This window comes from Dermacentor silvarum, chromosome 11 (genome assembly GCF_013339745.2).
Source record: "Dermacentor silvarum isolate Dsil-2018 chromosome 11, BIME_Dsil_1.4, whole genome shotgun sequence".
Taxonomy (NCBI): Eukaryota; Metazoa; Arthropoda; class Arachnida; order Ixodida; family Ixodidae; genus Dermacentor; species Dermacentor silvarum.
The window spans coordinates 39,160,500-39,187,491 of record NC_051164.1 but is presented as its reverse complement, the minus strand read 5'-3'; the positions used below and the strand labels follow the sequence as shown (position 1 = coordinate 39,187,491).

Genomic DNA, 26,992 nt, shown 5'->3' with positions numbered 1-26,992 from the left:
TTTTTTTTTTTTCTTTATTTCCAGCTTGGCTACAAGCCTGAACAGGAGTTTGTCAGATCACACTCGTTTTATAAGTGCTAAAGCATCCCACATTGATATCACATCTTCATGACAGTCAGTCGTTTTGTACACATCACGTACTTTCACAACCATTTCAACAAAATAATCATGCACAGATCGGCCTTTAACATCACAGTGTTTATATGCCAACAGAGAACGCCAGACTGCATGCAGCCCGAGTAAGAAGATAACGTCCATCTGTTCACGCCACGAAGCGCACATAGACACACGCACCACGATGGCAATAAATACCCAAGATTAACGAAAGGCCGCGTTTCTAGCGCGTTTCTAACGCGTTTGTGCTAGCGCGTTACGGCCCGTGTAAGAAGCTGGTGTAAGACGCTGTGGCCTCTCCGCCTTACCTTCAACGCATTTCGAACGCGCTGCCCAAGGCGGTGGCAAGTCAAGTTCAAGTCGAGGAGCGTTTATGAATACGGGGGGTATACTCTCTCAGCAGTCATGTGATGGCGTCGGCAAACGCGGTGCACGTTCCGGCATGTGTAAATGGCTGCGTAAGACGCTGTGGCCGCTCCCACTTACTAGAGAGTACTGCACGTTTCTAACGCGTTTGTGCTAGCGTCCCCTTAAGCGGGAGATCCGATGATTCCCTCCGGAGCTTCGCCCACTCATCATCATTCACCCCGTGGATATGCTGTGATTTTTTTTCTCGAAAGCTTGTTTGCAATGTTTATGCAACTTTACGCGTTCTTGGTTACCTATTTATACGCGAGCATTATGCCCCTAGGGCCGAATGACCTGCTGTATCTCGAAGTTAATAAGTTAACTAGACCGAGCCCAGTTGGAAGCGCATTGTTAATTTTCACCACCCCGAGTACTTTACCTTGCATCGCAGCTTAAATGAGGGGGCGTTTTTTATAGTTCGACCCGTGGGAACGCAGATTTCAATCCTGCGGCTTAATGCTAGCAGCACAGCGCTTTAACGACCACGGAAGGTATATTGGGCTACAACTTTCCATCGCGTCCCTGCATAAGTCGTAACACACTTCCTATATACTGTCGCAGTTAAACAACACCACCACCACCACCACCACCACCACCAACAAAACAACAACAATACTCATCCTCCTTATTATCATTATCATCACCATCATCACCCCACCACCATCATCATAGTCATCATTATTATCTAATTTGACACCCAGTGCAGAACGAAGACCTCTCAACGATCTGCAGTTATACCCTTTCTCTTGCGCCTATCCACGCTGGTCCCACGATATATCTCGTGCGTGCAAATTCACCCTTCTCATCAGGCCGTTTTTTACTGTGCTGCCCTTCCCTGGGCAGCCAGTCGGAAACTCCAACACCGATTATCTGCACTATACACATTACATGACCTGCTAATCTGGCTTTTTTTTTCCATCCTAATCTCTACTAGAATATCAGCTGCGCCCGCGTTTTCTCGAATCCGCGCAACCTTCTGCCTTTCAACGTGACGCTTATCATTTTACAGCGAAGCTGATTATGTCTAGGCTTCCGTGCATTTTTGTTCTGCGTGCGCGAAAACTCGGGTCCCACGCGAACGCACTCGTCGTCATCTTCTTCAATAGCTGGCTCGTCGGCGTCCCTCCGATATGCATTTTGAGTAGACTAGTTATCAATAGGCACCCTTTTCAAGATCAGTAGATTCCCCGGTAGATAGTAAAGATTGCCGCTGCGTGACCCGCATCTGCCATGTCTACGTTCGCACCGCCCTCTCTTTGTCGGCGTTCCAAGCGCTTGCGCATCTAGTTTCCTTTCCTTCTACTCTCCCGTGGTGGCGGTGCCGTCGAAACAGTCTCGCGTGTCTAGTTTGCTCTGGCTCCGCGGGGCGGCGGTCCCGTCGTTCACACGAATGTATATAAAAAACGAAAATGACAAGTTGCCGTTCTCCATTTTGAATGTCACTTCTCTTTTATCTTGATGGGAAGGCCGCGTATATTCCGGACACCCGAGGAGCAACGCGCCTACGTGCTAAACAGCTCCGCTGCTCATCCACCTGCACAGAGTGGAATGACTCACGATTTTTCGCTCAGTCACTCGTTGCATGGTCCTGAGCTTCATTTAAAGCTTCTGTGTTACCTTCCCAGCGTCACTGCCGTATATACATGTATATGTTAGCATTGGTCGTAGCCGTTTAGTACTTGATTGAGAATGGCTGTCATTTCTCGCGCCAGCTCATTTTTACTTATCTGGAGATTTCCTTCATATGATCTGGGTCCCGCTTGTGACTACTTGGCCTAGTTGAATGGTGTACAGCTTCAAAAGTGTGACTTCCGATCACGAAGTATTGTTCCCTGGCCAGGTTACTAAACATTACTTTAGTCACTTGCACGTTGCTTCTTGCTTCTGCGACATCAGACGCTTATGCTGACGTCTTATGGGTACAGCGATAGGTGGCTTTAACAGCACGCCAGAACAACGGATACTCTTTCAGTTGACTTTTGTAGCCTGAAGGAGCCTGAAAGCATATAGCTTTTTTTAGGGGCGAAGCTCCTTAGGGTGTGGGTCGCTCCCTCCTCTGTAGTAGTGGTAGTAGTAGTAGTAGTATGTAGCCACCTCTAGTTTATGAATTGCTCAATAGATGGCGTAAGTGGTAGCCACCTGTAGTTTTATGAAGTGTTCACTAGATGGCGTAAGTCCGTAGCTCTGATTGGCATGGAGACCGCTATGTATGTATGTATACGCATATATACATATATATGTATATGTATAGTATAACCGGAAGCCGACTTCCGTTTTCACTTCCGTTTCCGCTTCCGGTTCCGGAAGCCAGCTTCCGGCTTCCGGAGAACGCTACCGGCGTTTTTCTCTCTCGTCCGTAGCTAGGTGCGCTGCGGTGCACAAGGGCGTTCGTTTCCGACGCGCGTTCTCTTTCTCTCGTTCCCGACGCGCGCTCTCTTTCTCGTCTGTAGCTAGGGGCGCTGCATTGCACAAGGGCGTTCGTTCCCGACGCGCTCTCTCTTTATCTCTCGTCCGTAGCTGTGGTTTACCCGAATGATCCCCCGGTGCTTCGCCCACTCATCATCATTCACTTCGTGGATATGCTGTGATTTTTTTTACTAAGCGACTATGTCGTTGTGACAGGTTCGATTCGATTTCTGGCTGTGTTGAACGCGTTTTGATGAACTTGGTTTCTGTCGTCAATAGCAGCAGCTAGAAAAAATAAAGAGAAACGAAAGAACAGAAAAAGCCAACCCACTTTACTCGAGAAGATTGATTGATTTATGGGATCCCAAAACAACAAATAGGGCTTCGAGTGACGTCACATTGGAGGGCCTGCTGGGCAGAATTTATGGTTTAAACAACTTGTTGCATGCCCAACTGTCTTGTGAAGGGCACTATAACTCCAATAGCGAAGTGCTTTCGCGTTTGTTGAAGGCAACGTCTTCCTTGCTGAGTTACCACCACTTTTCCGTATCGGGAATGCCTGTTTCTAGCCTCTAGCCTCTTTCGTAGGCCGATCCCGAAGATACTGCAGTCTAAAGAATGTTTCAAAACTGATGATGATGAACCATATAATTTATTTTAGAGGCGCGCTGATGGTGGCAATAATGATGATGATGATGAGTATTACGGAGGCGGGGATGATGGTTGTGGTGCTGATGATGACGATGATGATGATAATTATGGTGATGATGATGATAACTGATGTCAATAAAGTTGTCCTCCAGTTGACGTCGATCAAACGCTGTCGCTCCAGCGTAGCTATAACAATCAATTACACTGTTTAGGACACCCCATTCTCACCCACAGCTCGCACAGGAAGACGTCTTTCATCGACTTCAATTAGACGTTCAACCTGTTGAACTGCCTTCCAATATTTTTCGACCCTCTTTCCATTTCTGCACTGCAAAATAAGCATTCTTCTTCCGGTATAATTTTGACCACCTGGCTTTTTTTAATGTGCATTTAAATCTAAGAACACCAGCGTTTCTTGCATTTCGCTCCCAAAAAATTACGCCTGCGGTCGCTCTTTGTCCGACTCGCGTCCTCGTGCTTAGCAGCATTGCACTCGGGCAAAACTGTCACTACAGAAGCCTCGCGTCGATTATTTCATGACTGTTTATTCGCTACGCGAGAGGTTAGATGCGTTTACATAACAGCACGCTAACTTGAAAACGTCGCCGACAGACGGGGCAGCTACCTTAGCTATCAAAAGCTATAGCTCGCGACGGCAAGCAATCTTGCAGTTTTTTTTTCTTTGAATTCGATGTTACGTAAAGACACGTGCTACCGGCTAAGAGGGCTAAGACCAACTTAGCAATCTCCCAAGCCGACGGTACGCCTTCTTGGTGGGTTTCCCCCCTCCGTGGCCGTCGTTATCGCGCTGCCGATAAAGCGAATCGGCGATATCGACACGTTTCGCCGCCTAATCGTCCTTTTCAGACGCCAACGTCGCATCGTGCAACCAGTTCCCCTCCGGGTGCCGGAGGGTCAAGCAGCTCTTTTTTTCTTTCACGATGCACGTCCACCGGTCCGTCGCTTTGGTCCTGTGCGGCCTGTCCTGGACGCTCGTCCTGGGCTTGGCCTCTAGTCAGGACGGCAACACAAATCTCAAGAGCGACGCGGCAAAGAATTCAACCTACACCTCTGCCACAGGACAGGACTTTACGGGCGGGGCCGTGCACGACAGGGACCGTGTTTCGAACGACACCGAGGCCTTGGTATTCACGCCTCCGGGCCGCATCGACGTACAGGAAGAAGAAGAAGTCGTCGTGCGGGTGTCCTTCACGACACCCGGCAATCGCACGATATCGGTGACCAGCGCCGACACAAGCGTCGCCACGGTGGACGTTTCGCAGGTGTACGTGCAGGCCGAGGCCAACGGCACCGGCTTCAACTTCACCGTCCGCGGAGTCTTCGTCAGTTACACCAAGATCTTTTTCAAGGTGAGCACGGCACAAATGGGCGTTTCGTTACGAATTGTCGCGTTGTCAAGTGAAATGCCACGCAAAGTTGCGCGGAACAAAAATAAAATGGTCTTTGTTTGAAGAAAATAAAACTAAGAAGCATATGGTGAAGCAGCGGTAAAATACGGTAAAGCACCGGTAAAAATGTCAACGAGATAACACAAGAAAGATGCTGATCGTATATACACTTGACTGTGACCGCAATGACCGTAGCCGACGAGAACAGAAACCGCAGTGCGAAGCAGGTATTATGACGGACCGTTATATGGCCATGTCCCGTGCAGAACTAAGTCGTGGGGTCGATTCCCCTCCGCGATGGTCTCGTTCCTGAAGGGACGGCCAGCAATATTGTTCTTGTAGTTAGCTTTAGTACCAGGTTAAAGAACATACAGATGGTCCAGATAATCCCGGAGTCCACCGCTATGGCATCCCTGATATCCACTGTGTTGCTTCCATGCGTTAAACCCCACAATTTAATTCTGCTGCATTCAGCCGCTGTTTGACAGGCGAAATGTGGCGACCCGCGGCCGAGCTCGTAGATATCGAGTGCACGGTAATCGCATCATTGAAGTATGGCTTCCCGTTTTGCATACAGACGCCCGCACTTCACCTGGTTGCGCAAATCTCCACCGTTGCGGATTTGAGCGCTCTGCTGCAGTTTCACTTCAAATGGGTCACTGCATATTCATGTCGTCGCCTGCACGAATCTTAACGGGGCATTTCTCATAGCCCCAGGGAAACGACCGCGTGACACTAAGGAAAATAAAATCCGTGAGCAGTCATCTTACGACGAATTTTCTACGTTAATGCGATTAGCATTGAAGAATTGTAGGGACACACCACAGTGCCACAGCCGAAACGATTCACGTATGAGGCTTGCATGCAGTCAGGCCCCTCTCTCACAGCCGAGACCGCGCTGCGCCATTCAGCTCGGCCGCGGTAATGCCCGCACGCGGTGTGCACGAGAACGTATATTTAAACAAGATAGCCTGAATATATATGGCACGCGGGTTCGTTCCGCCCAGCACCAGAGAAATGTTGAAGTATTTTTCGTCACTGAATTGCGGCGTATGTCCCGTGGCACACACACAGTGACCCAAGTTGGTCAGAGGGTTGGTTTCGAACCCCGTGACCTGAGCACAGCAGGCCGACCCATTACACCACCGATATACCCAACAACCCAGGTGGGCGGGAAATCGGTTAGAGGCGTATATAGATAGGTTGACAGATACCGGAAAGTGCGTGAAGCGTCGTAAGAATGCCTAATCGCGCTAAAAAAATAAACACGCACATCCAACGCGACGTTGAAATCGAAGTGACGCGAAGCTTGTTGGCGCGGCAGCAGCAATACAGCGGATGTCACGAGCGCAGACTCGCCGCCTGAAGCTGCTAGCTGTATGCGTTACGAGGACGGAGGTGACCTGTGATGCTTTGCCGTGGAAAAATGTAGATGGGAGGCGCGTGCGCAAAGAAGTTCGGCACATATCTAAATACATTTGGGACTTCTTACCCCTCGCGTGTCACAGTGGTAAATCCATACTGGTGGATTGGACAAGAATGGGTGCATACCCAGTTTTACAAACGCAGTGCCGAAGTTGTCTGCTCGGGGGTATGCGCAGTGGTACGCGTACCCAGCGACCCAAGGTGTCTACAAATATTTCGAAACACTATATCCGGCCACGGAACGACTATAAACGACAAGCCCCGGGGGAAAAGGCGAAGAAAGCTATAAAATTACGCTGATAATAATGCGAAAGTGTTACATGCCTAATCTCGCGACAGTCCGGCGGCGACGTGACCAAAGCATGGTACCAAAAGTGGCCGACGACGCAAAGAGTAGGAGGAGGAGGAATAAACTTTATTTAGGGAAATGAGCAGACGCTAAAATCGTCCGAGGTGGGCGGCGTCCCTAGTCCAGGATGCCGTGGGCCTGAGCCGATATCTTGGCCCTGCTCGCCAGGCGATGCTGGTCTTCAGGGCTCGGGCTTGTCAGCTGGGCCTCCCACTGCTCGACGGTTGGTCCGGTGATGGGTGGTGTCGATGGGTTTTGTTGACATTCCCATATCATGTGGTAGAGGGTATTGGGCGCAGAGCAGAAGGCGCCTTTGTGAGTATAGCTCGTAGGGTAGTACATGGCGTGTAGCAGGGTGCCGTGCGGGAATGTGCCTGTCTGTAGTTTGCGGAAGATCACTGCCTCTTCTCTTGTTAGCTTGGGATGCGGGGGTGGGTAGATCCTCCTGCCCAGTCTGTAATGACTCAGGATATCGGAGTATCTTTTCGAAGAGTATATATAAAAAAAGTCATGAAATGTTCGGGCTCGCGTAAAATTTCTGAGTGCCTTTCTACACAACCCTGCATCTTGTCTTCCCACTGTTCAAAAGATCGGGCAACACTTTTTATGGTGTGCGGGTCACCGTCGCCATCATCTTCGATCAAGCGCTAACGACCTTTCAATACGAAATGGAACCGCCACGATCGGCGTAGCCATTTCTTGGCTATGCCCCCATAGTGGGTAGGAGCCACGTGCCGGACAGGAAACGACAACAATGGGACTCTCGGCGCCAAAACATCAGTGCATAAAATGAGGTGTAAATGAAAAAAGGAACGCCGGGCATTCGCACGACGACATGCGGATGAATACCTAAGTGAAAACATTTCCCCAAAGCGACTACAATGCTGTCGCATTCCCACTGCGGTCTTAGGTGTCTCTGCCAAACATTTATTCGCTATGCAAACAGGACAAGCCCTTTACACGGCGCCTATGGCACGTTGTCTTGAGTGGTGTTTCTGTATGGCGCTGCAGAGCGCTGTAGAGCGCGGATTCAACTTTCGGCACCTTATCGATCGGGGCGGAATGAAAAATGCTTGTATACCGTGATCTAGGTCCACGTAAAACAACCTCAAGTGATCTAAGTTAATCCGGAGTTAATTCCACTACGGCGCGCCTCGTAAATCACTGTAGTAGATTTAGTCTCGGGACGTTAAACTCCGTCGTTTATGACACGACTCGTTTTCTTATTGCGGCCGCCCACGCAGAGCAGCTGAAGCGCCGCAAGCTACACGCTAAAATAACGTTTATGGGTGGCAGTACTGTGGCGAAATAAGTTTCTTTTACTAGAAGGAGACAATAGAGGAGCACGTCAAAAACTGTCTTGCCTCATCCTGTCACAGAGCCTCAATTGCAGGTTGCGTTTGTCCGTGTCGATACCCTCTCGTGCGCGTCTGTTTTTTGCGCGATACCTTTTTCTTAACTGCCGCTTACAATGTCTGATAATTTCTTTTTTTTTTCGCAATGGAGCTTTAGATCCGTCTCGTTTGTGCCACAATGGCTAACACCGATAGACAAAGGCAGCCTCGAGCATTTCGTAAAGTACGCGTAGACTTGGCATACCGGATTGTAATTCCATACCGCTCCTAACAAAGCCGGGCTAATGCTACCGATGCGATTCTTATTTTGCGGAACGCTCGCTAACTTGCGAAAGCGTCGCTTTCGTAAGTTACCCAGTTACCTCGCTAAAGCAACCCAGTCATCGCGGAAAAGTCGTGAAGTAATCGAAGCTGCCATAAGTAACCTTGCTGATATGCGCGTCAGTGCACCTGACGTCACCGCCTTGTCCTGTTCTTTCTGTCCAGTACTGTCTATCGTTGCGCTTTAAAGTTTTCAAAATGCACTTTCCGTTCCACGCTAATAACACGAATTTGATTATATCGCTCGGTTTTGAGGCAGTTGTCAGCAGGTTCCTAAAAAAAGAAAAGACCGTTCATTAATGACACCAGTCGTTCTCCTTTGCGTTTCTTTTCCAACGTATACAGTTCTTCATACAAATGAAAGAAGTTGAAAGTCGGCGCTCTTTTGCTCTGCCTGTCTCTTCTTTTCTTAAGTCCGTGTGCGCTGTGAACAACGAAAGGCTCCCGCCATTAAAAAAATAAAAATAAAAATCGAATAGGTTTTATTGCCTCTTTCGCCCGTTTTGTTGGTTGGTCGGGGGTCGATGATTGGTGGACGAACTCGGCAAAGAAAATCGTTCGTTCGTTCACGCTGTTCGCTTACACTGACAATCATCTTCGATGGTTTCAGCACTTTTTTTTTTGTTTGATCCCTTAGAGCGTTGATCAGGAGTGGGGCACACATGTTAGGGTCAAGTGCTGATGATCCCCGTAAAATATCTCAAGACCGGACGATCAGTTTTTGCCCCCCCCCCCCCCCTTCACCGCCCCCGATGCTGAGGTGACAAACATGGGGCGAGTGAGGGTAGTAATGTAACTCGCTCATAAAAAAAAAAAAAAAAAAAAAAACTACCACCCGCCGCAGTGACTGCGTGGCTATGGCGTTGAGCTGCTGATCACGAGGTCGCGGGGTCGACTCCCGGCAGCGGCAGCCGCATTCTGACGGCGGCGGAATACAAGGACGCCCGAGTAACGTGCCCTCCGGTGCACGTCAAAAAACTTCTGGGTTGACAAATCTAATGCCGAGCGCTCCATAACGGCGTTCCTCACAGGCTTACAGCCCATTACGTTAAAAATCCCATTATCCATATTCATAATAAAAAAAAATCCGTATATGTGGCTGAGAGAGAGAGAGAGAAGAGAGAGAGAGAGAACGTGTGCCTCTCAGTTTTCAGGAGGGCAAGGGTCTCCGAAATAGTCCTAGGCTACCGTGGATTCACCTTTAATTCCTTCACGGGGCCCTGGACATAAATCTTTTGCATAAGTAAACAACTTGCACCCTTGCTTTTTGAAGAAAGGAGTACCAATACATTAGCGACGGGGTTGCGTAGATCCTACAGCCCGCACTATTAGCGCTTTGCATAACATAGCCACACTTTTATTTTTTTTCACCTTTTATCAAGTGTACTCAGGCGCCGTATGACTGCTCTTAACCTGTTCTGCAGGTCCGCGCTTTTTCATGATTCCGAAGATGCGTGACATGGGGCAAAAACTAAATGTCAGATAGACAGAATTACCTGGCCACCTGAAGGGAACACTTCCTGAGCAAGACACGTCTCCCTGTCGAAGCGTTGGCTCGAGCCTGACGCATCACTTGATCAACCGTTGTTGAGCATTTCGAGCTTCCGTCGTCCTGTGAACCTCGCGGTTATTGCTTCGACATCCTAACTAACGTTTCAAAGCAACTATGGTGCAGCAAAAAAAAAAAAAACGATATTTCCTGTCCTGTATCTCACCATTCAAACAATGCGCTGCCTCAGGCGTACCGCAGATAAAAACCCGGCCGTTTCTCGCCAGTTACGCCTCTTCAAGAGAGACGAAAGTAAAACTTCCAGAGCGGTAACAAAGGTTGCGCAAGCAGGGTGTCCGTAACGACATAGATTAAGGCGATAAAAATGGAAGTCGAGGAATAGATAGCGACCACAGACAAAGGGGGCTCGCTAACCGATAACATTCAAAACAACCGGTACGAGAGCGAAAAAAAAAAAAATGAAACGTGCGATTCTTGGCTTCGGACTTGCCGTGGTTCATTTGTACTTGGTTCACGAAAGCTTGTTGCCAAGCGCGCAGGTCGAATACAAAGTTTACCTTCGCATACACACACGCAAAAAAAAAAAAAAAAAAAGCCGCGCCTTTCTTTAAGTTTACTGTTAAACCCGGACAAAGCGAATTATTCTTTATTACGAACACGCGAAACTTGCTGACGTATACTCGTGTAAGATAACGCCATCATTAGGAAACTGTACATTGGATGTATCGAATTCGGGGCGTCCGCGGCTATAGGTGAAGAGCCTACTCAGCCGACGGTTTCGGGGCGCACTTCTGCGCTGGACGTTCTGCGCCGGCATTTTGCCGACATTGAAGGAAGCCAATTGGATCCAGGTCTAGCCAGTATCGCTCATCGAGAGTGGCTTTTTTAGCGACGCTGGGAAACAGTTCAAGGCACACGCAGAAATTACGGCCTACACTACGCGCAGTCTTGTTTTCTAGAAACGGATTCCTTTCTTGCTTCTTTTCCGCACTGAACACAGCAAATTCTTATATAACGAACGCATCGCAAAAGTTCGCTTACGTTCGTTATAAGCGAATTGGGGTGCATAATATCAACTGATCTATCGAAATGTCGTGGGTACATAAGCATGCTCGTTATAACCGGTTTCTATTGTATATCATAATGTACACTAAGAGCAAGAAATGGAGCTGAGCAGGCCATATGATGCGTAGGATGGATAACCGGTGGACCATTAGAGTTACAGAATGGATACCAAGAGAAGGGAAGTGCAGTCGAGGACGGCTGAAAACTAGATGGTATGATGAAGTTGGGAAATTTGCAGGCGCAAGTTGGAATCGGCCAACGCAAGACAGGGGCAATTGGAGATTGCAGGGGGATGCCTTCGTCCTGCAGTGGACATATGTATAGGCTGACGATGATGATGATTGTATGTTACTCGAACAGTACGACGGAGGGGGAAGAATACAAGCTTTCCGCCTGCAGCCAACGTTTCGACAAGGGGACTTAGGGAGTCTCGTGAGACTTGAAATCAAAGGATGGAACGAAATTGGCAGATTTCAGCGAGTCCTCTGACGCTGAATCCGAAAGTATTTTACTCCGAAAATATTTGCTACGTTTGTTACTCACATAACTCAGCATTTTATTTGCTGAACTGAGCACGCACAAGAGAGGAAGGGACACATGAGAGTCAACAAGCGCCGAAAAAGAGTGTGAACAGAGAGGGTCAGCGCTTGTTTAACTCTACCATTTCCCTCCTCCTATGTGCGCGCTCAATTAAACAATGAAACATTACCAACTCTCCCAACTTTCAGTTCTACTGTAACCACAGTATTTCGAGAGTCCCTTTCCGGAACGAGCAGATCCCGAAAGAGCTTTCTTGGCTGCTTAAGAAAAGTCTGACTGTAGGTGGAACAATGAAAACAGGGACAAAAAGAATACTCATTCAAGCGTGTGCGTCTACTTTTGTTCTACTTGTATTAAATACCCGAAGTCCATGATTGCAGAGACGTGTTCATGAGTGTTCATTAAGAGGTGCGACGAGTGTCCTGTGGGCGCTGCCGTTTGTCAAGCGAAGGTGCTCCTGCGTGCCCTTTTTTTTCCCCTCCTTACTGTGGCTGAAGTTTATTTGTGTCGGGACTCGGCGACTCGTCTTGTGAAACTGAGAGCTTGCGAAATATTCCCACGAACTCTCTTTACCTGCTTCCTTTGATGAAACTTCTTGCGTACTTCCGCAGAGACGATTTGCCGGATTAGGTGATTTTCTGTGCCGCCATATTTTATTTCTCGATGAGTGTTTTTTTTTACATCTACGTCATAGCAGATGAGGAGCCGGCGCCTCTAAAAGACGTCAACGTCTCCTTACAAAAAAAAAAAAAAAAAAAAATCTCGTGTATACAGCTGGTGGGTGGACGGTTGTTTCTCTAGCAAACTCTTGTCAGAGAAACGGCTACAGCTGCTTCAGACGAGAAACGGCGTTGCGCACTAATTGCAGCTGATTTTTGGTTGATTGGAGATGATGTTTAAAAAGTTCGCAGCAAATATGCCACTGGGCCTTTTCTCAACGTTGTAGTCGTGGCGCTTTGGCGAGCACAGGGGCAGTGAATATTTTAATGGCATGAGCCATACTCGCAGTGACCATGGCAATAAAGATGTACTGAGACGACATTTTTTACTGTTCACACTTGGCGTTTAATGAAGGTTTCGGACCTCGGGAACCCTAGAAAAAAGAATGACCAGCGTCGTAGATAATTTACTTTATAAGCTTTCCAATGGAAGCAGTTTCGCAGTCATTTCCCAGGAAGTGTGTGTGTTGTTACGTCATTATCCAGAAGGTGGTCACGTGTGCGCAGGACATCGCGACGTTTTGACCGTCGCTCTGGATTACCCGGTTGTCTGTGCGATGCGAGCGCCAAAGACATCGCAATGTTCTGCTTAATATGCTCCCACCGTTCTGCGTCATAAGTGTATGACGCACGCATCTCTCGGAAAGCCATTATGATAATTTTAGGGCGCTCTGAGGCTTGCTAGTAATAGGAGTGACGTTTCATTCGTAGTTCTTTTGAGGTGGCTTGCTGCTTAGCACGGAATTCGAGAACCCCGCAACCGCTGCGCGTGCCAGGTTAAGGAAGCGTACCTCACCGAAAACGGCGTGACACGCTGGCAGGCACTCGATATCAAAAGACGTCGCAGCTTCTACGCCGAAATTGGTAATTGCTCACCAAAGTATATTCTCGAAGAGGCATATCCAACAAAGTAGCAGTTCGGCGCGACTTATACTTCTTATATAACTCATATTTCTTATTGAAATATTTATTGAATATCGTTCTTTCTTTCTTGCAACATACCAATATGTGTTCCAGCGGCTGAAGCAAAAATATTCCTCGTGTGGGTTTTAAAGATTTGACCATTTATTCGTATAAAATGATTTAACATATAATATAAACGATCCAGTTTAAAATTAATTTTAAGGCGTTCTTTTTATTTTTAGAACTCGCAACCAGCGGCCTCGTACGCAGACTCTATAGCCCTGTGACCGCGGCCAAGTTCCACTGGCCCAGTTAATTCTTTCCGCTCAACCCCTTCTCAAAACAGCCTACGAAAACATCGCTATCTTAGTAAACATCCACCCGCCGTTTCAAAAAAGGCATCGCTCATTAAATAACATTCTCAACGAACGTATCGCTACGTGGAAACATGGACTATGTCACCCCCAAATTCATGGCTGCTGGTCAATACAAGGTTGCTGGTTCGATTCCCGCAAGCGGTGGCTGCGCTCTGACTGTACAGCAGTGCAAAAAGTGCTCCCGTATTTCGATTTGGGTGCAGGTTACGGAACGTCACGCGTGTATAAATTTATCCGCAGCCGTCGACTACAGCGTTTCGTAGCCAATAGTTCAGACTCTGGGAGTTAAACCCACGTACGTCATACTCCGCCATACCGACGCCCTGCAGACTCTACAGTCTCTTGAGGAGTTGGCGTACACAAGGCTGGCTTGACGGCAGGACTGTTTCCTTTTCACGATTGTTTATGGCCCTCACCCGCGAAATCCGCCCCCCTACTCGTATATTGAGCCCTCCGTGAGATAGTTTATCCACCCACCAATTGTTACATGAACAGTGGGCTCGATACCGACGTAGTCGCGTCCCAAGAAACATTGGAGGCCTGAGAAAGATATCCGCTATCAGCGATGCAAAAGCGTGCATCTCAAAGGGGGAGGGGGAGTCGGACACCCAGCGAACCACTCGCAGATTCAAGACAAGTGTCGCAGTCTTGCGGCCGCGATGACATGTTCAAGAAGCAGCGCGTCCTATGTTGTCCTTATCGACCAACCGATATCGGCACGCGGGGCGACCGGCGAACTCGAGAGTCGAGAGCAGGTGTGGCAGCCATTTCGGTGACAGCCTTCCCGTTGTCGTCATACGTGGGGGCATAAGAGATAAAGCTCAGGAAGTAGCTTTTAGGCCGGTGCAAAAAGTGGCTAATGCGATCTTCTTTTTACGCTACGCGTTCACTGAAACGCCAAGTACCAATACGGGTGCGAAGGATAATTCATGGTCTCCATTTCTGGTCTTATTTGCCCGGCCATTCTGTTAAGACAAGATACACATTAATGTACAAACCTGTAACGTGACCGATAGATGAGGTGCTGCGAAAACCGAAGTTCATAAAGGTCTCGTAAGTTACTGTAATAATAATCATCCATCATCCTGCATCGTCCACTGCAGGTCGAAGGCGTCTCGATTCCTCCGATCTCCAATTATCCCTGTCTTGCGCTAGCTGATTTGATTCCAAGTTGCGCCTGCAAATTTCCTAACTTCATCACCCCACCTAGTTTTCTGCTGTCCTCGACTGCGCTTCCCCTCTCTTGGTATCCATTCTGTAACTCCGGTTGTCCATCCTACGTGTTACATGGAGTGCCCAGTTCAATTTTCCCCTCTTAATGTCAACCAGAATATCTGCTATCCCCGTTTGTTCTCTGATCCAACCGCTCTCTTCCTGTCGCTTAACGTTAGGCCTAACATTTTTCGTTCCATCGCTCTTTGTGCAGTCCTTAACTTGTTCTCGATAATCTGTTAACCTCTAAGTTTCTGCCCCATATGTTAGCACCGGTAGAATGCAATGATTGTACACTTTTCAACGATAGTGTTAAGCTCCCAGTCAGAATTTGGCAATGCCTGCCGTATGCACTCCAACCCAGTTTTATTCTTCTGTAGATTTCCTTCTCATGATCAAGGTCCCCTGTGAGTTCTAGATGGACGTACTCATTTACAGACTCTGTAGGCTGACTGGTGATTCTGAATTCTTGTTCCCTTGCCGGGCTATTGAACATTATCTTTGTCTTCCGCATATTAATCTTCAATCCCACTCTTACACTTTCTCGGTTAAGGTCCTCAATCATTTGTTGTTATTCGTCCCCATTGTTGCTGAATAGGACAATGTCATCTGCGAACCGAAGGTTGCTGAGATATTCGCCACTGATCCTCACTCCTAAGCCTTCCCAGTCTAACTGCTTGAATGCTTCTAAGCATGCAGTGAATAGGATTGGAGATTGTGTCTCCTTGCCTGGACCCTTTCTTAATATGTAACTTTCTACTTTTCTTGTGGAGAACCAAGATAGCTGTGGAGGTACTGTAATAAACGGTGCCATATTTTGTTGTATGGCACTATACTTTTAATGTTGTGGGTAATGAATTGTGTTTGAAGTGGTGCTGTTTGAACCTTGTGTGTTATCTCGTGTTTTATCGACGTGAATAAACAAGGCGGTGCGGGCACCAGTAGACGGTACCGGAGAGTTCTTGAAACATTAAAAAAAGTTATGATATGAGCCGCGCGTTACATATACCCGTCGGGTGCATATAAAAGAAATGAAATTCGAAAGGCAGCGAGGTTAACTGGAAAAGAGGCTTCTACTTTGCTACTCTAGACTAGGAGAGGGTTAACTCTTAACTATTAATATTTTGCTTTATAGAAAACAGAAACGAAGTATCGCCACGGTGTTGCCTACGGAAATCTATCCACGGCTTGTCATTTTATGACAGAAATGAGCAACATCCTGCCTTTGGTTCTCGCGTGCCTCCTTAACAAAAAAAAAGAAAAAAAAAAGAGGCGTCGCTCACTCGCGTGAGCGACCTGGCCGGAGCTGCTGTCTTCAAGGGGGCGAATCCGGCCGCTTATTGTACGTTCCAAGAAAAGCGAGATAACACCGCGCAGTGGCTAGCGAAAAAGCTGTGCGAACGAACCCGACCTTGCCGAGGAGGAACAAACTCTCTCGGAGTACACGCGGCCTGGGATCGGTAGCGCGCCCGTGGCACAGGTCACGGAGAAGGCACTCTCCCACCTGCGTATCTGTGGAGTGTTTGCAAGCGCGCGACTCGAGGACACTTTTATCTTACGCAATCTACGCGCGGCTCAAAACAAAGCGCCAGTGTGTAGTTTCCCAAGGAAATCCAGAGAAAGAGATCTTGATGTCGAGGCTCTCGCGATCTGGCAAGTTGCACTTGAGGATACAACAGAATCTGGGAGAGCGAGGTGAGGAGAGCTGAAGCCGCAGCAAACCGCGAGAACCTTGTCAACCGACCTGTCAACCAATTCCAAGAGGGCTGCCATCAAGTATGTAGTTCAAAACAGAAAGGAAAAGAAAGCAATGGTACAACCACTTACGGTGTCATGCTGGAACATTCATAGGGCTCTGCCGTGACACTCCGCCTGAACCCACATGCTGGAATCAGCAGGCCGGTGATATCGGAGGCAAGCGCCTGTCAGTACGAGCTCCGCGATGTTCTGCGCCGGGGCCGGTTGATAACACGGGACACTTGTGCCAGGGTAGTACAAAAAAAGTTGTATATATGTGGCCTCTTGACCGCATGGTGCCGCGGTTTGGAGCGACAGAAATATACCACCCACTTGAGGACCAGAACTCCGAATCAGTGGTAGCAGTCCCTCGTGGCAGTCTTTAATACATGTATTGACATCTGCGACATAAAAGTACGACAGGATATGCAGCGACTTGTGAAAGGACATGTGAATCAATGTTGAATATCGCGGTCTCATGCTATTTGTTTCTAACCATAGATAGCCCTTCCGTACTACCGGAACAGTGAACACAACAAATTTGAGTGTCCGTCTATAGAATCAAAATCAGAATTTATTACTGAAGGCTTCGTAATGCTACAGATACTTAGTACGTAGAGTGAGGTCACCTCGTGCACAAAACAATTATCATAGATAACAAGTCAAGCAGCAGTAGCATAGCAATGAAGCAGTACATATTAAAAAAAAAACACGAATTTAACAACATACCGAGCTGATTACAAAAAAAAACATAGCATATCTCATGGTAGCAAGGTAGTATATAACAGCATAATAGGAAAGAAATCGCCGATATATGAAATAAACGAGAATAATTCACTAGCGTTGTTCCAACAACACTAACAAAAAACAAACAAAATGGACAAATAGACTGTCTTGTTCGTCTGACTGTGATGCGTCTTGTCTAGTGCACATCGCTTATGATGAAAACACTTGCCCAGTTTCCTCTTTCTTACACTTGCCCTGTTGTCCCCCTCTCCACGTGTAGGGTAGGCAACTGCACAACGTTTAGTCACTCTTTCCTCTCTCCCGTCAAATAATGTTTGAGCGATAGCTCTGCTACTCCAGGTACAAACCTAGAAAACGCTTGGTTCCGTAAATGCGACCTTCAAGCTCAGCCAAGGTCAAACTGGGACTTAGCCTGCCACTACCGGAGGCTTCTGCGTATGCCTCGTGGGCGCCCCTATCTTGAAAGTGATTTGCGATGTGGACAAAGTGCGCGGTCGCGCGGGCCTCATCTTCAAAGCAATCAGCGTTGTGTACAAAGTGCGTCGAGTGCTGGTAGCTTCGTATGCGCTGAGCTTTCGACGCTTAGTTTGCGTTGAAGCGAGACGCAGCATGAAGGTCAATTCACTCGCTGCGCTGCCGTGCCGAGCAGCGTCTGTATTGTGCGTTGTCTTGTGGTGCAGTTGTAGATGCGGTAGAGGCTGACTGGCGCCGAACAGCGTCTGTGCCGTTTCTCAAAGCAAGCGAAACCGTGCTATCGCTCGAGAAAGTTGGTTTAACCACGTTCAACCACGGCAAATGTTTTGACCTAATCTGGGTACCTACGCAGACGTGCCTGCTGGAGGACGACGTGGAGACGAACTGCACGGAGAGCAGCTACCTGGTCGCCGTGCTTCGCAACCCCACGGTTCTTCAGCAAGTCCTTCCCGTACCTGATCGCGATCATCGTGTCCATCAACTACGTCAGCATGGGCTGCCAGATAGATCTGAAGCTCATCGTCGATACGCTGAAGAAACCGCTGCCTCCGCTCCTTGGCTGCGCCTGCCAGTTCCTCTTCATGCCCCTGGTGAGAACCATAGTTACGTTTGTACAGTGTGGCCCCCTTGTGTGGGCTACAGAAACAAATTCTGGTTTGTTGAACTAGTAGTACATGTTGAACACCGCACTAGTACTCAAGTACCGCAGAACGTTTGTTTTCGCGCTTGCCTGCAGTTATTAATTGATATGAAAACACACGCATGCAGAGAGAGGGAAAGAACGAAGGAGCAGGCTGGCAACTTCCACCGAGAGGGGCGCAAAGCCTGTCTACTCTTTCGGAAGGAGGTGACAGAAAAGGAAGTTAAAGATACGGAGAAGAGAAGCAAAGAGGAAAGGAGGCACGCAAGTCTCCTTACGTGCATTGAATGCGAAAGCACTATCGGCGTAGTGACTATATCGATGTCCATGTCGCGTGACATTGTCACATGACGTCATCACTTGGTCATGTGACCTTGCAACTTAAGGTTCTTACTTGGTCACGTGAATATGTCCCATGACGTGATCACTTAGTCATGTGCTCGAATTGGGCCATGTCAATTTTGAGGTTGAGCCAAGTGAGGTTGAGCCAAGTGAGGTTGAGCCAAGTGAGGTTGAGCCAAGTGAGGTTGAGCCAAGTGAGGTTGAGCCATTTGAGGTCGGTTTTGACCGTGGGTCAACTCAATTTTCGAATTGGGCAACGTTAATTTTGGGGGTGGGCCACCCAAATTTTGGGTGTGGGTCAGGTCGGTTTTCATTGACATTGAAACGTACGTGACGGCATGACTTGGTCACGTGGGTTTTGGTACCATCGGATTTTGACACCAGACGCCGGATTTCCCGCTTCCTGGGGCATATAGTGCTTTCGCATTAAAAGAAAAAGCAATATGTAAAGCAAGGCATAGTCGAAAAGAACATCAGGAAAAAAATAATTCGCACTAATTACAAAAGAAGGCAATAAGAAAGTACTAGCACTATAAATATCATGAGCATCAATGTGCGCGATATGTGCCTCGACACAATAGAACACAAACGTGTCTTCACATTGCACACCTAGCTAAAAGGCGTTGATGCACCCACGCTGACTGGTGGCACGGCAACGTCGATGTGAGCAACCGTCGTGCGAAGCTGCACTACGCTGCACACGCTAGCACAACGCGAAAGACAAAGCACGTAACTGACACACTAATACAACGCGCAAGACAAAGCACGTAACTGAATCGTCACCGAGTCAAATCAGCGCGTACAGCGCGTCGTAATTGCAGCCTCCGCGATCAACTTCAGAAACATTTTCAGAGCTAATTGCGGAGGCCACGCTCCGCTGTGCTGAGTACGGTGAACGCCACCTAGGTGGCGTTGGTAGTGCTTCTTGATGCCAGCGTCCCTTCGAATGCTGGCATCGAGGCGTCGTAGTGCTGAGACCACCGAAGCGTTCACTGTCGGTGCGCGTTAGTGTCATAATGCAGTACTTCTCTTTTATTGCGATAGCAATTATATGGACACTCAAAAGCAGATTTCTGCCGTCGGCGTCGCCGTCGCCGTGAGGTTCCGTTTCCGTATGACGTCAATGGAGATGAAATCGTCGCCGCGCGCCGAACGCTGTATGTGCGAGTAAAAGGGCGCGAGGGGCGCGCGCTTTCACGGGGAGTGAACGCACGGCGGAGAACAAACGCGCGTTCTGCGCCGTGCTCGCTTAAGGGCTGCAGAAGTAAGCGTCTCTTTCCTCCTTTACAATCACCATATATGTAGAGCAAACGCGCCTTCTTCTGACGCGCGAGAGGCCGTGGGGGAGGGGGAGGGAAGGGAAGGGAGGCGACGTTTAGCTGCGGCACCAAGTGCCTATTTATATAAGAGGCTCCGGCAACAGTCACCAACGCCGCACGCATTATGAGCGAAGGGCTCTGTACAAAATGTGCCTCGAAAAAACAAAACAAAAACAAATCACTACTGAGGAGTATAAAGAAAAATAGATGGTCAGCTAAGGTATTTTGGCACAATAACTAAAAAATGTCTACTTAGTTTAATTATTGAACTAAGAGAACAGTTATTGCTCCTGTGTTTCCCTTTGCTTAATTGTTGGTTCAATATGGTTGTAACTAACAAAGAATAAAATCGAGTCTCTCCGTTCCCCTTATTTTTCTTGCTCATTGAGTGGCGATTGCCTCGATTTTGACAGCCTTGTTTCATGAGGTAGCATATAATGGTCTGTTGGCCAGTTGCCTGCTCCTAGGTTAATGCACTACATGGTGTCTGTGGTTGCAAGGATGTTCCGCGTACGCCGCCTTTGGCTTGATTGGCGCTGGCTAACACTCCGTGGATTAGCTCTGGCAGGGACAGACGTCGCTGTAGCTCTATGGTAGAGCATCGCACGTCTAATGCAGAACATGTGGGTTCGGCTCCCACCTGCGGCCAGCTGTCTTTTCGTCCAATTTCGTATTCCTCTTCCAAAATTATTTCTACCTACGTTTCAATTAAAAGAAGTTAATTTTCCCTGTACGTTCCATGGTTTCACTGAGTGTTGGCCTCATGGCGTTGTCGCTGACGAGAACTTGAGCCTCGCGGTTCGCCTTATTTTTCTCCGAATAAGTATGTCACATATCAAATGTTCCGGGCAAAGAGAGTTCGGGAGGTTGTTTTGCTAGTGACAAGGGTACTACTAGATTTGGTGCGTCGTGCGTGTTCGCGAGATTGAGCAAGCGAGTGACAATGAGATACATACTGCTCCCTCACGCACTGTGATGCAGAAGTGTTGATACGAAATATACGTAGCCGCCGACTGCTCTTGCCAAAGCAATGCGTTGCTTCACCGATTTAAACGAAGGTTGCCGGGTCAAGATTGGGCCCTATCAGTCGATTGAGGTCACGTGCTAGGTGTTTATTTCCATCTCTACATCCTAGTGACTACTGTGCGGGAGGAAACAGTGGAGGGCCAAGTAGGGTAATTTCCTATCTTTCCGCCAAATCCGCAATTTCTTATCTCGACATCGCCGTGGCACTTATCTCTCGCGCCATGCTTTAGGCGCCAGTCCAGTGAAGGGATGTTTGTGTTGCGCGTAAGCCTAATCTAGGATCGACGAGTGCCACGGAGGGAGCGATCGCTGTTATCGTGTACAATCTCTTAGTACGGTGAACCCCAGGAATAGGAAATGTGAGCCCTCATTGAATATGGTTACGGATGTTAGCCAAAAAGTTGTTTTCAGTGTCTTTTGATGGATGAAGTGAACGATAGATCGAAAGGTGTGTAGGATGTCAACCCAGTGGCTGATTTTAGGTTTGTTCGTTATGCAATTAAGCCATAGACGTATCCGCTACATACTCTAGCGGGCTATTCAATCTTTGTTGTTTGTCAAGAATTTTTTTTCTTTCATAAAATGCATCGGAATATAACCGGAACTTACACCTGTGTCCTCGTATACTGAGTATTATGAAAGACAGAGAGATAGAGATTCAACTTTATTGGTGCCAGCAATCACGAGGGCGGACGCAGCCTCCCTCCGCCTAGCAGACGGCCGAGATCCCCTGGGTCTCAGCGGCTACCTCGGCTAGCTGGACGGCCCAGACCTGGACCTTGCTGGTCCGAGCTGAGCAGCAGGGTCTACCGACTGCTGCCGGTTTTCATGCTATTTGCGCTCAATGTGGCACGCTCTTGCCTCTCATCGCTCCTTGTGGAGCTCCAGGTAGCGTAATTCATTTTACAGGGCAGCTGGGCCCTCAGACTGTAGCGCCGCCGCACGGGAGAACGTGAACCACGGCGGCGCTGCCTCGGATCTGTTTGTGCCCCGGTGGCCGCGGTGTCGGGCGCCGACGCAAAGCGGCGGTCGTTCATCAAAACAGTGATGCGTTTATTTAGGAATAGCCGAAGGACGGGAAAACGGCAGACCACTGTCACCTGTCAGACTTGTAGGCACAACTGTGGCTGCTGTTAAGGAATCGATGCTATTCCTAAATAAACGCATCACTTTTGATGATCCAAATATAATCTCATTATCAGGGAGGGAGCAGTCTACCTGACTGGAGCAGTATGTTTTTATTTGTGGTGTTGCTACGCAGCGCTCTGCAACACCCCGACGAGCGCCGATTCGCGTCGACGCCCGGCACCGCGGCTTCCGCTGCGGCACCGGGGCACAAACAGATCCGAGGCGCCGCCGTGGTTCACGTTCTCCCGTGCAACGGCGCCACAGCCCGAGGTCCCAGCTGCCCTGGAAAATGAGCTGCGCCTCCAGGTGCATGTTCTTGGGCAGTGGAGGACTTTTAAGTTCCCTCCTCATCTCTAGTTGAATGCTTAGTTTCGTGCCGTGTTGCGCTTCATATCGAATTTTGAGTTTCCGTAGAATATGTCGCCCCGTTGGGGTTTGTGTGTTTCTTTCATATTGGGCGGTAGTGTGCGCCTCGATTAGTTCGTCAAGCGTGTTGTGTAGCCCCAACTATAAGGGTTTGTCGTTGGATGTTGTGACCGGGACGCCATTTGCCTGTTTGAAAGCTCGTCTGATGATGCATTCCATATTGTGTTTTTCTGCCACTCCAAATGCTAGGTACGGTGCCATATAGACGACGCGGCTGATGACGAAGGCGTGCCCTAAACGAATTAGGCTGTCCTCCGTCATGCCGTAGTGTCTATTGGCAATCCTCTTGATTAGCCTCAGTGTTTGCTGTGCGCTGTTCTCTAGCGCCTTGATGGTACCGAGGTTTCTGCCTTCCGTATGCAACCGGAGTCCTAGGACTTTGATTTGATCTATGTTAGGTATTGGGCCCCCGTTCACCTTGATGTTAACGTTCGGTGTTCCTCCATATTGTTTCCCGGTCGTAGGGTGCACCAGCAGGAGTTCGGACTTTTGAGCGGACCAACTGAGCCCCTTGTCTGCCGCGTAGCGTTATGAAAGAGATATATTGAGCCCTGGACGATAACTGACATCATGGTGTTTCACTTCGTCTGAGCGATAGTGAGATTTAAATCTTGCAGACCTGCGATGTCCAGGAGATCCGCATTCTCGCGTGTTCACCTTATCAAGACACTCTATTCAGCTGAAGACGTAACGCAAAGGAAGGTCGGCGACCCACATTTAGTTGCACTGGGAGTTATAACTTAAGGACTTGTATCGACTGGAACATTTGTCAGTTGGTAACAATTACTCCATTTATCTGGCCACCAGGCCGAGGCTGGTGACGTCAATGGCCTGTCGCTACCCGCCAAGTTCATTTCCGGGCTGCGCAGTAGCCGAAGCGGTGTATGGTAACGAGATAGATGGCCGAGGGAGCGGATACGTGCTCTTTCAAAATTCCAGATGGTGCTACCGCAAAAGCGTGGAACGAAGCAGCGGTTACCAGCTGGAAAGTGCATCGGATGAGCGTATACTGCATTTCTTGAAGTTTCCTGCAGTTTTTTTAAATAATGCTGCAGACTTCTTGCTAAAAGAAAGAGAACAAAAATCTGGAAATAATGAAGAGAATCAGTTCTGGAGTCTGGGTTTTTATTTGTCTAGCCGTTTATTTCCAGCAGTAGTATACACGCTGCACAACACGAGATTGATTGCATTCCTCGTCAAACCGCGCCCGCAGGACTCGCTCGAGCAGAGGCTATACCACCTTTGTCGCTAGGGCTGATTGGCATAATGCTGCTGTGTCAGTAAAACTCGAGAGCACAGGTAGACACGCTTCAATACCGCGTGTGTATGTATGTGTATTTATGTTTGACAGCGAAGAAAATACGGCGAACATGCGATGTCCACAGCAGCCCCTTTGATGGCGCAGCTCTTGATGTGCAGTCTAACGCAAACTACAGGAGTGCCTTCTATAGTAAACGTTTTCGCGTGATGTTATCGGCAATGTTCAGTACTTCGTGCGCGAACTTGCATTGTTTGTTAAGTGGTTGTCAAGCTTCTCAATTCGCTGCGAAAGGGCTTCAGTGAACCTCAAGTAGCTTGTGAATAATCTAATCTGGCATATTCTTAGAAGCTACACATTTGCTTCTCCGTGTCGAGTACTCTTTCGAGCGAACACATACTGTCGCGAGTAACCCTTGCTCAAACACCTCGAGGCTTTTGGTTCTTGTCAGAAGCGCGAGGTTCCTCCTGAGCTGAGAGTTATTTCTTTGTTGTCGTTATGAAACGTATCTTGAGTCTTCGCAGTGGTGAAAGTCGACTCGACTGCGTGCGCGTACACAGAGAGAGAGAGAGAAAGTATGCAAATAAAGGCAAGGAGGTTACCCAGAGGTAGTTTCGGTTGGCTACCCGGCCCGGGAGGGAAGGAGTAGGGGGATAAAAAGAGGAAGAGAGCGGTAGGGGGAGCGAGAGAGAGAGAGAGAGAGAGAGAGAGAGAGAGAGAGAGGAGAGAGAGACAAGCACAAACAAACCGCGCACGATGTAGGGTGGTAGGGGACGGCGTTTTGAAAGTCTGTCATGAATACAAAGCTAGATATTCCAGTGGCAGCTCAGACAGGCTGGAGCGCACGCAGAACGCCTTATTTCGTACGAAACCGACAAGGTGCACAAACATGCACATCGGTGTCCATCTTTGAGCAAAGGCTGAGGCAATGCGAGTTCTGCGAACGCTTACGACCATCTCAATCCCGTACTGCCTGCCGGCCTGCCACACGCATGCAAAGTGCTTGTGCACAGTAGCGGCAGGAACGTCAGACGTGCTTCAACGCTCGCAGTGAGCAGAGCAGCACAGATGCTACCGAAACAGACTTGTTGCCTACCGTGCACAGAGGCGGCCGCCCCAAACGTTGACGTCTGCGTGCGTGGGAGTGCCCTCCGTGCGCCGCCATGTAATTTCTAGGCCTTGCTCCGAAGAATCTGCGTTCTTAAAAAAAATCAGTCTAGTCACTCTTTTATTGTACTAACTTAACAAATAAATTATGGGGTTTGACGTCACGGAACTGCACAATGTCTTACGAGGGCCGCTGTAGTGGACGGCTCCGGATAAAAGAGTGAGCATACGGCAGCATGCCAGCCTACCCAACTCCGTATTTTCTGACAGAAATGACTCATTCAAATAACCCTTTTTCCCACGCACCATTAGTTATTGAAACTGTTGAAAAAAAGATGGCGCATAGCGCTGTGTCCTGTCTTTCTCGTACCTTAGCTTGTGTTCCAGTAGTTTGCACTCCGATTAACCATGCAATTCCATACCAACTCGCCATTTTACGCGTTCGGACAAGAAAGACACACAGCTAGCGCTGACTAATGTCTACCCATCTTGTTTCCTGTGCTTTGGCGTTCAATCGGTTACGAGTTCTAAACGAAACACCGCTTGCTTTAGTTAACTTGACTCAAGCACGCTAGAAACCGTCAGTGACAGCCTCAGTTGAGATTACAGGAGGACTCGCTTGGCACCGGTGCTTACCACATGCACGGCCCGCAGCGTTTCATTGTTTCGAGCAAACTGCTCCTTTCCGGGGCGATTGCATGTCGTCATTTGTTTGCAGAACAAACCCGGACTGTGGCTCAACTGTTTGGCCACATGCAGTTTCCGTGTACGCATCGGTGGGCGGTGTGGTGTGAGGACATCCCTTTGTGAGATAAAGCATGAATGTTTACTCGTGCGGCCTTGTCGGTTGGCCAAATGCATGCGAATCTTTCCCAGTTACGTATAGAGAAGTGTCATTTCATTTGCGACCAGGTTTCTAGGTCATGAAGTAGGCGGTTAATTTAAACGACTCATTTATAACACGAGATGACAAGTCTGACACAGACAACCTAAAGAAGAAACCATTGCCGAGGGCCTTAAACGAAAGCAAAAGCAAAAAAAAAAAAAAAAAAAAACAAAAACCTGATCAGTAGGTCACGCACACAAGTCTGAAAAGACGAAACAACACACCTTTAAGGATTTTTTATGTAGTGCAAATCAGCGCTATGAGACGCTTGACGCGTTAGGCGCACTGCATAGGAAGAATTATAAAACAATTCGTCGGCCCTTCCACTCCGTGAAGTTAACCAGCGAAGCTGACACGTGCAGCCCCGGAATTTATCACTGGGTCAATACCGAGGGTTCATAAAAGTATTTCTCAATTATGATGTTACACACACGTTCGGCTGCGACGGAGAGAACATCACTGACAGTTTGCCCGCAGTCCACCGTTGTCGCTTGCGTTCGATGCCTCGAGTTAGCTCGGCGGCGTGGAGCTCAGGCCAACACTATTCTGTGGTTAGCAGCATTCGCCCCCCATTGCCGCTTGCGATTTTATTGCCTCAATATAAATCTGTCCGTTACGTAAGACAATGAATGGCTCATACCACCTTAAGCAATGGCTCATACCCCGGTAAACGCAGCCTCCCCGTTACGACGACAGAACAGAAGTGAAATTCTACGCTGGAATGATGAGCAGCAACGCAGCCAGCTGTGGAAGAAGACGATCACGACGAACGCAGGAGCAGTGGCGACGCTCGAACTAATGCTAATGATGATAGTTTTCTGTACACAGGCGATTTCGCCTAGCCGTATACGATTTCGCCTCGACATATAAAGTGCTTTAACAATCTTATGAGTTGTGAAAGCGGCGAGGAGGAGGAGGAAAAAGAAGGAAAGGAAGGGAGGTTATAACCAGACGCACGTCCGATTTGCTAACCTACACGAGGGAATGGGTTTAAAGGGATAAAAAGAAAGGAGATAGAGGAAAGAAAGTACTCTCAGTATGAACACGTGCGGTTTTCCGACACTTCACAATCGGTCACTGAGGCCAGTCGACTTCATGAACTGTAACAATGCCCGTGTCGCTTTGCAAGCCTGCGACA

General features: G+C 48.4%; 1 protein-coding gene across 1 annotated transcript in view; it reads left to right on the top strand.

Annotated features, from left to right (window-relative positions):
• Positions 1 to 4,215: 4,215 nt before the first annotated feature.
• Positions 4,216 to 26,992, top strand: part of LOC119433865 (ileal sodium/bile acid cotransporter-like) — a 41,697-nt gene continuing 18,920 nt past the window's right edge. The window contains 3 exon segments of the mRNA XM_037701144.2: positions 4,216 to 4,949; positions 18,075 to 18,167; positions 18,169 to 18,312. Coding sequence (XP_037557072.1) covers positions 4,521 to 4,949; positions 18,075 to 18,167; positions 18,169 to 18,312 — 666 coding nt within the window. The 5' untranslated portion in view covers positions 4,216 to 4,520.